Consider the following 15129-nt stretch of genomic DNA (forward strand, 5'->3'; position numbering starts at 1 on the left):
TCCCTAAGCCTCAGAAGTAATTACTCTGCATCTTTTTGCAAGGTTTAAATATTGGGCAAGACTATGCCTAAATCCTCATGCAAGGGTATGGAGCCTGCTACCCTCTTTTCATACTTAAAAACAATGCTTCATTAAAAGATACTTTAGTTTCTCAGGTTTCGGGGTTCTAAACTATAATCAGCACTTCATTAAAAAAAAAACCAAGAACTTTTTATTCAGCCAATTGCCATGTTTGTTGCACTGTGGCAGTTACTTAGTACAACATCAATAAATGGCCACTCGTAGAGGAACAGACAGAATTCTGCTTGTGGAAGGAAGTCATAGTTTCAGGGGATAAACCTTTATCACTCTGTTATGCTTTTGGAGCAAGATGAAGTTTTATACCCCCAGCTGTGATGCCTTTGGAGTGAAATGAATTTTTAAAAAGAAAAGAAAAGGAGAAGATAAAAATGAGGGAGTCGGGTAAAAAGCTAAACTCAGTGAGAAACTTTGTGATTTTAGGTATTTGTTTACTTCCTTGCATTCCATGCTGCCTCTGAAAACAAAATGGGGAAGTAAACATAAAAAAGAGGTTTCATCTGTATCCACAGTAATGATTCTGTGCTAACCAGGAAGAAGAAATGAACATGGAGCTTCTGAAATATCTTCCGTGTGATATGTATACATCTGTCTATCTGAAACGCCGTTAAGTTGGGGGGATTATTGGTGATTTATATATTAAAAAATACATTTATTACCTTAACCAGTTTAGGAAAAATCAACACCTTTTTTCCATTCAAACTTGGTCGATACTGAACAAGCAGAAGATAAATTATGAAAACACTGCCCTTTCCTAAGGTGGTACACAGGATAAAAAGGAATATCCTAAACAGAGCTTTAATGGATGCCATCTGCCACCGGAAAAGATACTTCTAAATGCTGCCAAGGCTTACGCATATTTAAGTAGGAATGATGAACATCAGTTGCATGTAAGTGTTTGCTAAAAATACATTGTTTGTGATTCTTAGTTTGTTCATCTACAACATCATTTCTCATGACCACCCCTCTCCGTTGGCGTAATGCACCGGGTGGCACCAGGAGGTTTAATTTAAATAGAAAACTGGCATTTTCCTGATCACCAGCCAAATGAATCCTGAGGAGGTAGTATATGAAATACTGGCTTTTGTTCTGTTTGCACTGACGTGACCACAGTCTTGCCTTCCAATAAATAAATAAAGCAAAATTCTAATAATGGATCTGTTGTCCCCAAAGAATTGCATCACATGGTTTAGCGTAAAGGTGGTGGCAGTGAGTAGGTAACAGAGAAAAGAAAACACATTGGATTAGATCCTCATGAAGTGCAGGAGCTGAACGTCTAACCCAGTATTATTAGACTTGATGCTCAGTATGAAGTTAGGTAAAAAGTATTTAGGTCTAAAATCAAACCAATTGATGAGAAAAGAAGAAGGGACTTTTTATGTCCCAGGTATACCAATGAACTCATGGCGGATACTTGGGAAGGTATCCCTGTCACCCAACTGGTAAAAAGGAACCATTTAAAATGTTCTTCATATGCAAGATAATTTAGCATTACAGATTTCTTGTTAAATAATTGCCAAGTGATGCCAGAAGCATGTTCTGAAACTGACACCCCAATATTAGCTGAAAAAATATTTTTGTGACCATTCTCTGTGATGAAGGAGCTCCTCTATCCTGAGCCATTTATTGAGCACGTACACATGATCTAATAGGACATTATCCGATCAAAGTTGGATACCTGACTTTGGAGTATGAGAATCATAAACTTGCTTACGGTCTATCTGGTCTGCAAACACTTCCCCATAGATCATCCAATAAGGCATGTAAAAAATGTTTTTCGCCAGCTTCCAAGAAGGCTCCTCATTGGGGAAGAGAATAGCCTGTCTTGCGACACCAAAGCTCATCAGAACCACCAACATGATGATGACAAAGTACATCATGTCTATCATCTGAATGTAATGACAGGAAAAGAGAGAGAAAGAGAGAGAAGGGACAAGAATTAGAGGAACTTATTTGTCCATATTCCTATTATTATATGCTGCAAAAAAAGTCTGTAAATTTTAGAAACAGAATTTTCAAAAACAAATTTTGAAAAGCCATTCTCAGTTTTACACATAACAAACTTCATTTTCAAAGAAGTGAAGCGGTATTATTTTGTCCTTGGTTTTACCCAGTGTTGCTTTTAAAAACAATTTAAATGTTACGAATAGGCTTGAAAATGCAAGATACCATCTGGTCACATCAGTTGCCTGAACAAGAATATAGTTTCACTGGGTCACGAGATGATGTGTTGTTGATAGGCACCTAGTGGCGACTGTACCAAAACAAAAGCGCTGACATGGGTTATTTTACTCACTGGTAGTCATTGTTTTGGAGTAAAGGAAGGAAGCTGCATCTGACATAAGGAGTAACGGGTGGCAGAACAGCCTGTTACTGCAACATATGGGACACCATGGTGGCAACCAGTGAGAAAGGAAAACTGAGATACTGGCTGGACTAGAAATCAGCTTGGTGGGGGAGTCTCCCAAAGGCCATATTTGAAAAAAAAAAAAAAGCAGATAACACAGACACTCAACTCTATTCTTCTCTTGTTGAAGGCCTCATTAGCATATGCACAAGTTTAATTAGTGCTTGCAAACAGTGCCTACACATTCAAAATTTTCCTGGAAGAAGTGCAACAACAGTCCTAGGAGGTGCTGAATAGAGGCTGAAGATTAGAAGAGGAGCTGTGCTAGAAAAGACCCTCCAGAGAGCAGAGCAATGGGCATCAAGCAGGTACATCAGAGATGCTTTATATCCCAAAATGAATGTGAAAAGAAGGGGAGTCCTGTAAAGTCCCTGGTAAGATCCCTTTAAAACCTTTAGTTACAGGTTTACTTATAGGTCTTCAGTTACCAATCTTGTTACGACAGAGCTGTTTTTCACAGCTTTGGATGTAACTTTTGTCTTTGGCCAAAACTCGACCCCAAACTCCTCTAAACCTTATGAGTTTTAATCCCTTCAGTCTCTGCATTTTCTGGCTCAGCTGCATTCTGCCTTCCCTGCGAGGCAGGTGTGCAACCAACCTGCACCTCAACCAGTGGCCTTGTTGCTCCATGGGGGACTTGCTGCAGCTCAAGAGCAGAGTTGCTGGTGGAAGAGGGTACTCATTTGCAGCAGATGGATCTGGCACTGCTGTGGGGGTTCTTCAGTTTTAAAGCACAAGGAGAGAAACCTGCGGTCAAAGTAACACTGGGAAAGTATCTAACAGAGACAAGAGAGGTATACAGAGGAGCAAACAGAAAAGTATATTCTCATATTTACTGAGAGAGAGGCTGTAGGAGAAAGACACCTGTAGGGCAGGGTTCTGGTATGAGAGACTCAAGGAGGTGGACAGAAGGAACTGGGGACAAACGAAAAAAAACAGGGGAAAACAAAAGTCTTGAGGTCCATAAAAAATGCAGGAAAGAAAGAAAAAAACCTGGGGACATGAGAGAGGAAAATAAATGCCTTAAAGAACTAAAAACAGACAAGTAAATCACCGATATTTCTGTGTTATTCAGAGCATTAATCTCTCAAGAAAACCTTACTGAAGAGGAATTACAGATCATTGTACCTCAGAGAGCATCCTGAAATGGGAAAGCTGCATAATTGCATTTAGTTCTTACTGCTTTTAGGGAAGGAATTTGGAGATGAAACCTGGTTCCTCCTTTCTTCTCTGATGAAACTTTGTTTCAGGTAGAAATGTATAACATGATATGATGTCATATATCTATTTTTAAATGTCATGCAAGCAAATAAACATAATGAGTATTTAGTGGCAATTTAAGGCAATTTCTTAAATGTTTTCAGTGTCTTTGATCAGAAATCAGATCAGGTTTGACCTCATGTTGCAAGAAGTAAAATTTTCAGTGCTATTGTCTATTCAAGCTGCATATTAGCTTTTCCCTCCTTCAGCTGGGTATCCTTCTAAAACTTCAGTAGCATGTCTGAAATCCAGTGAAACAGATGGGCAAGTTTCCACTGGCTCTAATGGGCATTGTATCAGGCCCTTTGGCCTGTAGGGTCAAATTGCAATTGCTTTTTTAACAAGGCAGTGGCCATTTCAATAATTCTGAAGAACTCATTAGTCACCTATTTAAAAAAGCGATAAAATGAGTAACTGTTGGTGCAGTTTTATAAACAAGCTGGCTCAATTTCCCCCTTTTTATTTGCAGAGAAGCTAAGAAAATGTAGCCATTCCCATACAGTAATATGTATGATATACCTCTGACTCTCTTGACATTCCACAGTGATTTCATTTCATTCCCAAATAAAAGGGGAGTAAATCTATCACCGTGCAGAGATCAGAAAAGGACATTATAATGAGCACATTCTGCTACTGAAATTAGTAGATAGTAATAAACATGGCTGTTCAGCTTCCTCCTCCTATCTTTACCTTTGCTTTAACCCATTGCTTTTAAACTGCTCAAGCCCATTCTTGCCCCTTGCTTAATTTCACTTGCATATTTGTTCACAGTGCCCAGAGGTAAGACCTATTTTGTTGGATACAGTGTAGAGGCAGGTGAAGAGAAAGTTCCTTAACATTGGAATGATGGAGAAAGTAATCTTTTTCCTCCTGAGTCTAAAACTTACTCACAGTAGAAGCTGAGGATAAACGCTCAGGCGTTAAATATGGTCTGTTGAGGAACTCAATAGCTGTGATGGGCTTACTCTATAGAAATATGTATAACCAGCTTGATGTTCTCGATAGTACTGAATGGTACTTGCAAGACCATGAAACGAAAAAGACAGAATCCAAGGGAGTAAATGGACATGTGATTTAAACAAAAATACACAAGGGAGCCCATTGCAGCCTGGAGAAAGCAGGTGCAAATCCCAGGGAAGTCTGTGCATGATATAAATGGGCTGGCCATTACACAGGGGAGTAAGTTGGCCAGAAAATAGATGTGAGAGGCAAATTGGGCATTGCATGTGTTGGCAAAGTGGATGTGTCAGAGTTGCTGAATGCATGGAAAGTTGGATGAGGTATGAAAATCAAATAACAGGAAGGCACAAAATAAAAGAACTTCCCTCCTTTAACAGTTGCCCACACCTTCAGAGTACTCTGGTAGCTAAATTCAACACCCTCTGAGTGGGTGCTGAGTCTACAGAGGCTAGTGATTTTCCTGCATTTGTTTTCCACAGAAGGCGGAGTGTACACATTGTTATACACATGTGAGGATGACAAAGAAATGGAAATGATATTATTTTGCTGATTTCAACCACTTCCTTTCTGTGTTGACCCCAGGAGAAAAATAAACCACTGTTTATACTATTGATGAAGCTGGGCTCCTGTCAGCCATCCATAACACTGACTACTAGAAGTTTGTTATTCATGGCCAATCTGTTTATTATTGAACTGGTTTTCAGACTGCTGGCGCCACAGTTCTGAAACTTTCATGCATGGCACCTGTGAAAAATACAACAGAGTGGGAGGGTAGTTGTTTTTTAGGAGTTTTATACACTGTGTATTGTGTAAGCCCTAGTGACCACCAGATGGAGGGACATAGTTCGGGCGGCGCAGGAAAGAAACATGATAATGCAGTCTTTTCCCTTTGGTCTTTAGTCCTTTTTCTCGTCCTTTTACAATAACCTCCAGCAAGAACTGTTGGGTGTTTTCACCTCTGTACTCTGGAGCTCTGCAAAATCCATCCCATCAATAGCCTATTGGCTTCCTTGAAGGAAGGTAGCACACTTCAAAATCCTGTTTGCAGGACATAACGATTCAACAACCACTTTCTTTTGTGTTTTCACTCTATCTCTTTTTTTTTTTTTTCACTAAGCTGTTCTTTCTTGTCAAACCTACCACTATGGGTTTGGAATTGAAAGCTCATAAAGTGAAGACAATGGTTCTCCGGTCACCTGTTGGGTAGGGAGCCTAACTGGACATGTATTTTGCATTTCAGTTTTATACCTGCTTAGAATCATTGAGCTTGTTGTGACTAATGTAATGTCAAGGAGGGATTGTAGTCCATGCATTCATATATGTCCCCTTTTCCTATGATGGTGAGGAAGGACGGTGGCTGGGTCTTTTCTTTAAGGACCGTGCTAAGGCAAACACAACAGACAGCCTATTTGGACTTGCTGATTATTGTCCATACAGTAATCAGACAGCAGTAATATTTGTATTTAGAAAAGTTAATATTCAGTTTACTTTTTTTTGCTGAATACCACCTTCAAGGGTTTTTTATTCTATTTAAAAGAAAAAAATCTTAAACGCTAGAAGGCATGAAACAGCCACGATTTACACAACAAAGGCTGGATAACTGCATATAAAACGTGAGCAGGTGTATTAGCTACATGTGCAGGTACTCAAATATCAGGACGTGTGCATGTGCATCTGTAAACTCAGCCATTTTCTTTAACTCATACGAGCAACATGCTACTGTGTAATAAAAATAGCGATAAATCTGTAGTGACGTCATTGGCCAAAGACATTGAGTCAAGAACATGCTGGTAAAACACAGAAGGAGTACACCAACTTCTCTTACCATTTTTCCAATCATCATGACATATGGTCCCAAATACTTGTTTACTCCGAAGATGTCTAATAACCGTATATACCAGTAAATGATGTTAACACAGTATATCACTCGGCCATCACTCCTGAGTGGCAGATCCTGCAGACGGAGCACCATCCCAACGGAGAACAGGAGGATAGCTATGAGATCAGTAACGTTCCAGTACTCCTGAAGCCAAACTTTTACTTTCTGTAACAGTTTCCCGGGTTCTGACATCAATATCTGAAGGACAGAAGACATGGAGAGGAAAGGAGCTGAGCTGTCTTAATTTAAGCTTGAAGAAATCTATAGTAAACAGATATATGCCACACAGGCCAAAAGCAAAGGTGATAGACTCCTATCATATAAATATCTTATGTACTCTCTGATTTTTTTGAGAAATATTCCATTTCAACCATTCTTATCCTGTATCTATGTGCAAGATACTTGAAAGAAAAAGGATGAAAATCTCCCTCGCTCTAAAATCTCCATGAAATCAGAAGAAATACATGTATATCTTTCTGTTTTTCAAATTTATAGATCCTACTTAGAGTCTTGGAATAGAGGGAGAAATACAGAAAGATATTTCAGCAGAAAATTCACATTTAAAGAAGCTGTAGTTTAAAGAAAATTATACTAAAATGTGTATCAAACTGTCAAGAAACAATTAATAAGCATAAAGATCTGGATTTGGCATTTAATCCAAAGAGATACTGGCTACCACTTGGACCTGTTTTTGGAAATTAAGTTCCACAGCTGAGAATATAATTAACAAAAATACTTAATTTTACCTTTTGAATTTATCGTCGTTCTATTTGCAAGATCATTTGGGAGACTTGATTGTTTTCCTGAATTACTGTTGAAACTATTCCTCAAGTGATTTTTATGAATAATTTCTAGCTTTTAGTGAGTTAACAAGCTGTTTGTTTTAATTTTCTATATTTAGCCTGAGAACATTTGAGCAGACTCATACAGTTCCTTAAAAAGATGAATGCCGTTCTCATAATTTTCTTATAATTCATTTCAGAATGAATTTTAGGCTCATCTTCTGTGAACAATCTCCAACATCTGCTTAGAAATCCATTCCAACAAATGTTCTTGATAAACTTTTGTGGAAAGGACAATTTGGGGTGAATGATTAGACAAAAATGGCACACATGATTCCTGCCAGCAGCCTCCCACCTACTGAGCCAGCGGTGCTTTGTCTCTGACAGTGTTGCAGAGTCCTTGTGTGGCTACTGCCACTGTTTTCCTTTTTCTTTTGGTTAGTAAAGTACACTCGTTATAGGCCACACAAGTAGTGTCTTGTCCTCCATTCTTTTTATGATGTAGAATTTACCGTACAGTGTTTGAAATCTGTCTTTGGAGCCTAAGTGGCTGTTGCAAGACCATTTTTAGTCTAGTCCGCAAAAGCATTTGCTGCAGAAAATACAGATGTAGATGGTAACAAATTCAGCCCAAGGGTACAAATGTGCTGTTTCAGCTGAGATCAACAGGACTCACATCCACTCACATCAGGGCTGAACGGCCTATGTGGAGTAAATGCACATTTGGCCAAGTGAAAAGGGTGCAGCGGTAGGTGCAAGTGGGAGAGACCATGAGGGGCAGAGGATGGCAGAACAACTTTACTCTGCCTATAGACTGAGCGCCACCTTAAATGCTTTATCTCTGCTCTATGTGTCTGCTTTAGCGTCTTTAGGGAGATGCATGCTATTGCTTGACATAATTAGCAAAAATTTTCAAGATTAAAAGGGGGAAATCCTATTAGAAATGTGCTGCAGTATTCAAAGTGGATCTAAATTTTCCCCCAGTTATGGCTGGTTTTATTTAAAACCTTTGCATGACATACTTGGACAGACAGAACAGCTATAAAGTTTGAATGAACTCTATTTGGGGTGGGGTGGGAATTTGAACATGGACTTTTCAGTTGTCATGCTATCACCATGTCTCCCTGTCCATTCTGTTAGATCTTTTCCTCTTCCTGAAACATCAGTTTCTGGGCCACATTTCAAGGAATATAGCCGAGCTTTAAGATATGTCAGAAGACTGCCCCATACTTGTGAATGCTATTAAACATGCATCACATAGAAATCTGAACAGAGATATTCCACAGGAGAAAAAGAACGAAAGAGAGATATTCTTGATTTTAAAATGGAGGAAGATAGATTTTTTAGTGCTGTGTTTTTAACAATCCATCTGCTTTTCTGTAAAAGCCCCACAATTTTATGATAAGCCTGTTCATCAAAATTATCCTAAGAAGAATAATAAAAACAGGTATTAAAATGAAAAACCCCATGCTTATTTCTTTTTTATTCTGTCTTTCTTGGTTGGGGTGATTTTACCTCTCTCATCTTCTCTATTCCCAGAGTGAAAATGTACGAGATGACAATCCATTCCTGTGTAGATGGCCAGCGATCCATCTTCACTAACACTATATAATTGAACAGCATCAAGTAGCCTATATATGCCAGCTGTAAAGAAATAAAATTAATATCAATAGTCACTATATTTATATGACTGAGCCAGTTTCTTGGGTATGATTTGATATTCCTAATTCCACTATAACCAGAGTTAAGCAGACGAACAATCAGACAGTGTTCTAGGTTGTCTGAAAAAGCTCGCATTAAATCAGATACAGTGTGGAAATACATGCACACACGTCCTCTCCCCCAGCTACATCTGGCTCCCCAACAAAATTGTATTAATGCAGCCCACCTGGATCATCCCAAGTGATGGGAACTGTGATACCACTTTGCCAACTACCAAACTAAGTTTCCTATGTGAAGATTTCTCCCTTGTCTGCTTCTAACACCCTTTATTCCTCTAACACCCCTCCTCTGTGTTTTTTCCCCCTGTTCATGCTGCCTAGGCTGACTCTAGCATTCCAAATCCTTCCAAATCCAGAAGGTCCTAGGTGTTGCTAGAGGTCTTCCTACCCAGTCTAGTACTGAGCTAACCTATACCATGGTTCCTCCCCAAAGCACTGCTACTCCTAGTCACATTGCTGCAGCAAGTAGTCGGGCATAGCCATGCATTCATTTGCCTTACATTTTTTGCAAGTTTTTACGTATAACTGTTTTGCTTTTCCTTCTCTAATATATGTACCTTCTGGCCTAATTTTTGATACAGTGGAAAGTGTGGATTATGTTTTTAGTTTCTTTTTCCTTTCTTTCTACATGCTGAGTGTAATGAAATGGTCAGTCAAAAAAAGACAAGGCAGGCAAATTGCATCATCAAGTTCATAAAACTCAGAGAAACCTGAGTGTCACACTGGAGCATGGGCTGTAGGAAGAGTGAATGGCTGTGATGGCCAGGATCCATCTGCCTGTCTACTTTGCCTTTCAAACAGCAGCCCTACAAGAAAATGCATCTTAAGACAAATTTAAATCAGAGAAAAGATGATTCACTTCTGTGCATGAACATTTTAGTCATTGTGGCAGAAAGCTTATTCCATACATCTGTATTTCAATACAGTTTTTCTCTCTCAACGCATGTTACTAACAACTATTGTGTACTTGGTGTCAGACCTGACATGAAACTACAGAGGGGCTTGAGACTTTTGGGTAGGATTATTTCAGTGTTCAGCACCTCACAGAACAGGATTTATAGTTCTGTTGTATTTGCTAGAGAATATCACTTCTGCTCTGTGTAAAAGCCACAGGGTTCTGGCTTTTCTTATAGCTGCTGGTTTGAAGGACACTCGAGAGAATTCTTTACATTGGCCGTAACTATCAGTACAGAGAAGACAGCCAGCTGAACCACTGCTTCTCGTCTACATAAACAGAGGAGGAAATGATCTCATTTGTCTTTCAGTTTGTGCGTAATGATGGATGCAATGATCAGGTCTAGAGATTCATCTTCCCTTAACACTCCTACAGGAAACGGAGAGCAATATTGGCTTAGATCAGCATCTAGGGTGTCAGCTGAGTCAGCAGAAACTCTGTCTGGGCAGGCAGAACTGGACACACACCTCCCTAGCTGAAATAACACCTTCTACTATAGTGCAAAAAGCCAGGTGATACCTGGTCGCCTAACACCCCTCCTCTTAGAACGTATTGATTATTTATTATCAGCAAATCTTATTAATTTGGTCTGACTCAGCAGCCTTTGGTGAGCATTTGCATTCAATATGGCAAAAGAATAGGGACATTAAGGTTACAAAGCTAACAGAAACCACGAGAGTCTCAGTGGAATGAGGGGCTTCTATTTCTTCTTGGTTTTCTTTTGAGGTGTTGGGTTTTTTTGGGTTTGGGTTTGTTTGTTTTTTCTGTCAACCCAAATTTACTGAAAACTGCTGAAAATTTTTGCTTGGCCAAAAAAAAAGAAACGAAAAGAAAAGGAAAAACAAAATCTTGATTTAAGAATAAAATGATGCTGAAACTGCACCACTTTAACCCAAGAAACAAGACCTTCAGATAGTGAGTGACACCCTCCTTCTCCCGCTCTGGACTTGAAACTTGCTCCTGCCTTCCAGGAGGGTGTCCTGATCCCACACTGTGGTCAAACCTCAGTACAGCTGCCCATGATGGTACTCAGGATTCTTTGAAAGTGCTACTACACAAGCAGCTGAACCCTCTTTTTCTTGCTTTTACATGGCTTGACAAAGAGGTAGGGGCTGCCATTTTCACTCCTGAGGGCAGAACCTGAAGAAACTAAGGAGAGGAATGCCTGCTAAGAAGTTTCTAGGGTGGGTTGCTCCCTGCCCTCCTATGGATGCTGTCCCATTCTATTGAAAATACTTGAATACTTATTATGGTAAAGGACAAACCTGGAAATTTTACTGGCAGGAGAGTGCTTCAAGAGGGAGACTGCCTTCCCCTTCTCTCACTGATTGCAATAATTAAATGATCATAAAGTGACATGGTCCCAAAATGCAATACTTAGGGCAAAGCTGTTTTGATGTTTAGAGGATGACTCTTACTCGGGGTTCAATTGCCTCTGCAGCTATTCCTCCTCAGAAGAGGTAGAAATGTGGCCTCTTACATCCTGCTAGCATCTCAGCCTAAAGTTAAAAGGGGAAGGCCGTCCTCTTCTCCTCAAGCAATCTGTGAGATGAAACCTTTGAGTCATGGTTTTCAATGCAACAGCCGCAAAACAGAACAGAGTAGTTGACTTTTGAAACTACCGCATGCCCAGAGAGAAAGGCTGGAGGTTTTTTGGTTGAGAAAAAGCTGTTTATTTTGGCTCATCTGCTTACTTACACTGCTCATGTTACTTACTCAAACATCCCCACATTTAACCCACTCTTGTGTATTTTAAGAATGAAGGTGGATATAGCTTTAGAGCAATAGCAGATAGGTAGATGTAGAATAATCAAATTATTTTAAATGGCATACAATAGCCATAAGTATAGTCACTTTTCTTGCATTTTGGACTATGGAATGTAAAATTTGGAGGATTTCTTCTGAAATCTATGATTAGTATTTCTCCTTGTGTGCTTGTAAAAAATGTGATAGGCTGTGCAATTTTAACCCTCGTCTGAAAGCTGTTTTGCTTTTAGTCTCCAGGAGTTTCTTATATACCCAACTGGTCAAGCACTGCAGCCATAATCCACATTAATTTGCTATTCAAGTTCAGTGTAGCCAAGATCCAGCTTTAATAAGTGACCTTGACTGAGACCTGCCTCAGGACATAAAACTGTAGGAACAGGTCTAAATGGAAATGCAATATTGATCTTTTTCTCCCATTTCAGAATTGAACTAACAGGGAGAGCCAGGATGCTTTTTTCTGTTTACAGTGTAAAGACTTTTCTGGTTATGCATAATACATATTGCAATTGATAATGAGACTAGGCTGCTGATGCACACTTTCTAGACTCATTGGCCTGATCAATGTTCAATGGCCACAGCAAGTAGTTACTCCAAGTTGCCAAACAGGAGCTATTTGCTAGCATAAGCTCTCCACCACAGTTTAGTCTCTGTTGATGTGAGAGTTGTTCCTGCGGTTTGTAGACATATTGCATGGATCTCAGCAAGGCAATTTTTCTTATGTCATCTGCAGAAGGATGCATTCCTTGTGATTTGCTATGCATTCAGTAGAATGACGGAAAATATAACTGGGAAGGACCACCTGAAATTATCTGGCCAACTTGATGGTGCTGAGGCAGGATTAATTACAGTGTACCACAATGGACATATGTTTTGATAAGATAAACTTAAAAATCACTAATAATGGAAAATCTACCGTCTCTTTACACAGTTTATAACAGTACTTCTCAGAGCAGTTAGAAACTGTTCGTAACATCTTACCTAGAACTGCCTTGCTGCAATTTAAACCATTACTTCTTGTACTATTCAGAAAGGATTTGGAGATTATTCCATTTTGTTCCTCTCTGCAGCTACTTACACATATTTGAAGACTATTACGTTCCTTCTGCAGACTTCTTTTTTCCAGAGAAAACAACCTCACTTCCTTAAATCTTTCCCCTTAACTCATATTTTACAGACATCTTGAAAAATTTTTCTTGTTCTTTTTTGTGTCCTTCAAACCAGTCCATACTTGTGACATGATGCAGAAGCTGAACTGGGATAGAATATTCCAGCCAAGGAGAGTGAAAGGATTACTTTCTGTGTTCATTGTACTTTTTGATCTCATCTTTCTACCTTCTAGTGCAATTTGCAAATTTAATAACTGATCTCTACTCCATCATCCAAGCTTTGAATGAAAATATCAGATAGCACCTGATGTAGGAGAGACCCTGGTGGAATCCCTTCCAATCCCTGCTTCCAGCTTGATAGTGAATAATTATATCTACTGTTGAGGACTAATTGCAAAAAAGTTTTGTATCCACATAGTAATTTTAATATAGCGGTTATTAATTTATCTGTGAGAATATCCTGTAAAGTTTTTGACACTGTCTTACTTTAGTCAAAATATATGACATAATTTTTTTTCTGCTCCAACTGCAAGGTCTGTTTCTTTATAACTCGTGTAGATTATACTGATTTGACATAATTTGTCCTCAGAAAACGTACATTAGCTGCTACTCGTGTCTTTGTTGTCTTGTGGGTACTTACACAAACACTTTATCTGAGAGACACTCTGCAGACTAGTCAAAACAGAACAAAGAAAAAGTGTTCCAAGAAAAGATGTGCTCTATCTGCTTCTTTTTTCCATCAATTATTATACAATTCGATATCCTGATTCAGCCCAACCTCCCTTTGGGCTTACTATCGGGAACTCTCCTATTGGGAATTCTCCTATAGGGAATTCCTTGGGAGCACTGACTGCAGCAAACTGCCTCTTACTGTTGTATTTGAAGAAAAACATATACAGTCATTCAAATTTTAACCATTAACTTTCTGAATGAAACGGTAGTCTTTAAAAGTCTTAGACAGGTTTGCAAGTGCTAGCTGACCTCCACAAAAGGTTTTTATTAAACTATTTATGGGTAAGCTCTCCAATGCCTGCAGATACAGACTTCCAGTGAAACACACAAGACGACCTTAATCCAATTTCAGTATTTGTCCAAACATTAGTAATATAACAGGAAAGATTTCTTACTGTGTAAAACCAAAACTTAACGATGGGAGCATTGTAGAACTCATAAATCTTTCTTCCAACAGGAATCAGTCTGTGCCTGCTCTGAACTTCCTCTTCCTCTTTCTTTCTTGAGGACTCTCCATTCCCTCGTCCCAGCATTGCCTACAAGAAAGGACATTTTTGTGTTTCTTTCTTTGTGAAAGACAAATTAAGCTATTTTTTGAAATTTCAAAAGGAAACCATTCAAAACTTCTCTGATTTCTTGATTTTTAGACAAAACCAGGTGACCATAGCTAGTTGTCAAATGCTTTGTTCTCAGATTATCTTTTTTGCAGGGAAGCTGCTGTTTAATACTTTGTAAACCGAAAAAGCAATGCTTTGGCAGCAACTGTCAGCACCAGTGTGAAATCCTTGACTGGTGAACCAAAAATGAGATGCGGAGAACATTTCTCCTTTTTGCTGTATGGACAGCAAAATTTTTACCCGACAACAGCTTTTTGTGGTGTACTTCTATACAATAAACAGATGCACACAGAAAACAGGTAAGTTTTGGTTTTAAACAAAGAGAAGTGCATAAGGCTGAGACTGAGAGAGAACAACAGGGGGAAAGATGAGGTGGCAGTTGCTGGACTGGAAGCAATGAAGCCAGTGACTCTTTTTACGTTGTTCACCGGATCTGTCACAGGCAATGATCCCACAGTGAACCTCACATGGATGTAGAGGACGGACCAGAAGAGTTCACTGCAGCATTAAGGCCTTGGATTGAAAGATCCTTCTACATGATTGTAGCTTCTTCCATAATGAAGTTCCAGACTGCTCATGCACTCCCTCTGTTAGGCTTGATCTCACTGTTACCATTGCAATTCAGACTCACTGAAGAGCTACGCTGAGCTCCCGAAACACATACTTAAGAAGTCCTCAGCTGTAAGTGCAAACCTAACAGGCAAAAGACAAAATATTTTGTTTACTCTTCATGGTCAGTTGCAAAGAGGTGGAAGGAGTGACTGAACTACATACTCACTGGAGTTAATGCATAAAAAAAGGTGTTCCTTTGTATTTAAAGTACAGCGTGATCTATTAAATGTTCTTTCTGAAACAATTATTTTGT

At 39.1% G+C, this 15129-nt stretch overlaps 1 protein-coding gene across 1 annotated transcript in view; it reads right to left on the reverse strand.

The window, feature by feature from the left end:
* The window catches only part of LOC104078282 (transient receptor potential cation channel subfamily M member 3-like), a gene marked incomplete at its 5' end in the record, with an annotated part of 32827 nt that extends 18644 nt beyond the window's left edge, over nt 1–14183 (reverse strand). Inside the window, 4 exons of the mRNA XM_009579851.1 lie at nt 1757–1967; nt 6531–6782; nt 8882–9010; nt 14043–14183. Of these exons, the coding sequence (XP_009578146.1) occupies nt 1757–1967; nt 6531–6782; nt 8882–9010; nt 14043–14183 (733 nt within the window). The remainder of the gene's footprint in view (nt 1–1756; nt 1968–6530; nt 6783–8881; nt 9011–14042) is intronic.
* Nucleotides 14184–15129: the final 946 nt, after the last annotated feature.

Source organism: Fulmarus glacialis, unplaced genomic scaffold, assembly GCF_000690835.1.
Source record: "Fulmarus glacialis isolate BGI_N327 unplaced genomic scaffold, ASM69083v1 scaffold28350, whole genome shotgun sequence".
Lineage (NCBI taxonomy): Eukaryota > Metazoa > Chordata > Aves > Procellariiformes > Procellariidae > Fulmarus > Fulmarus glacialis.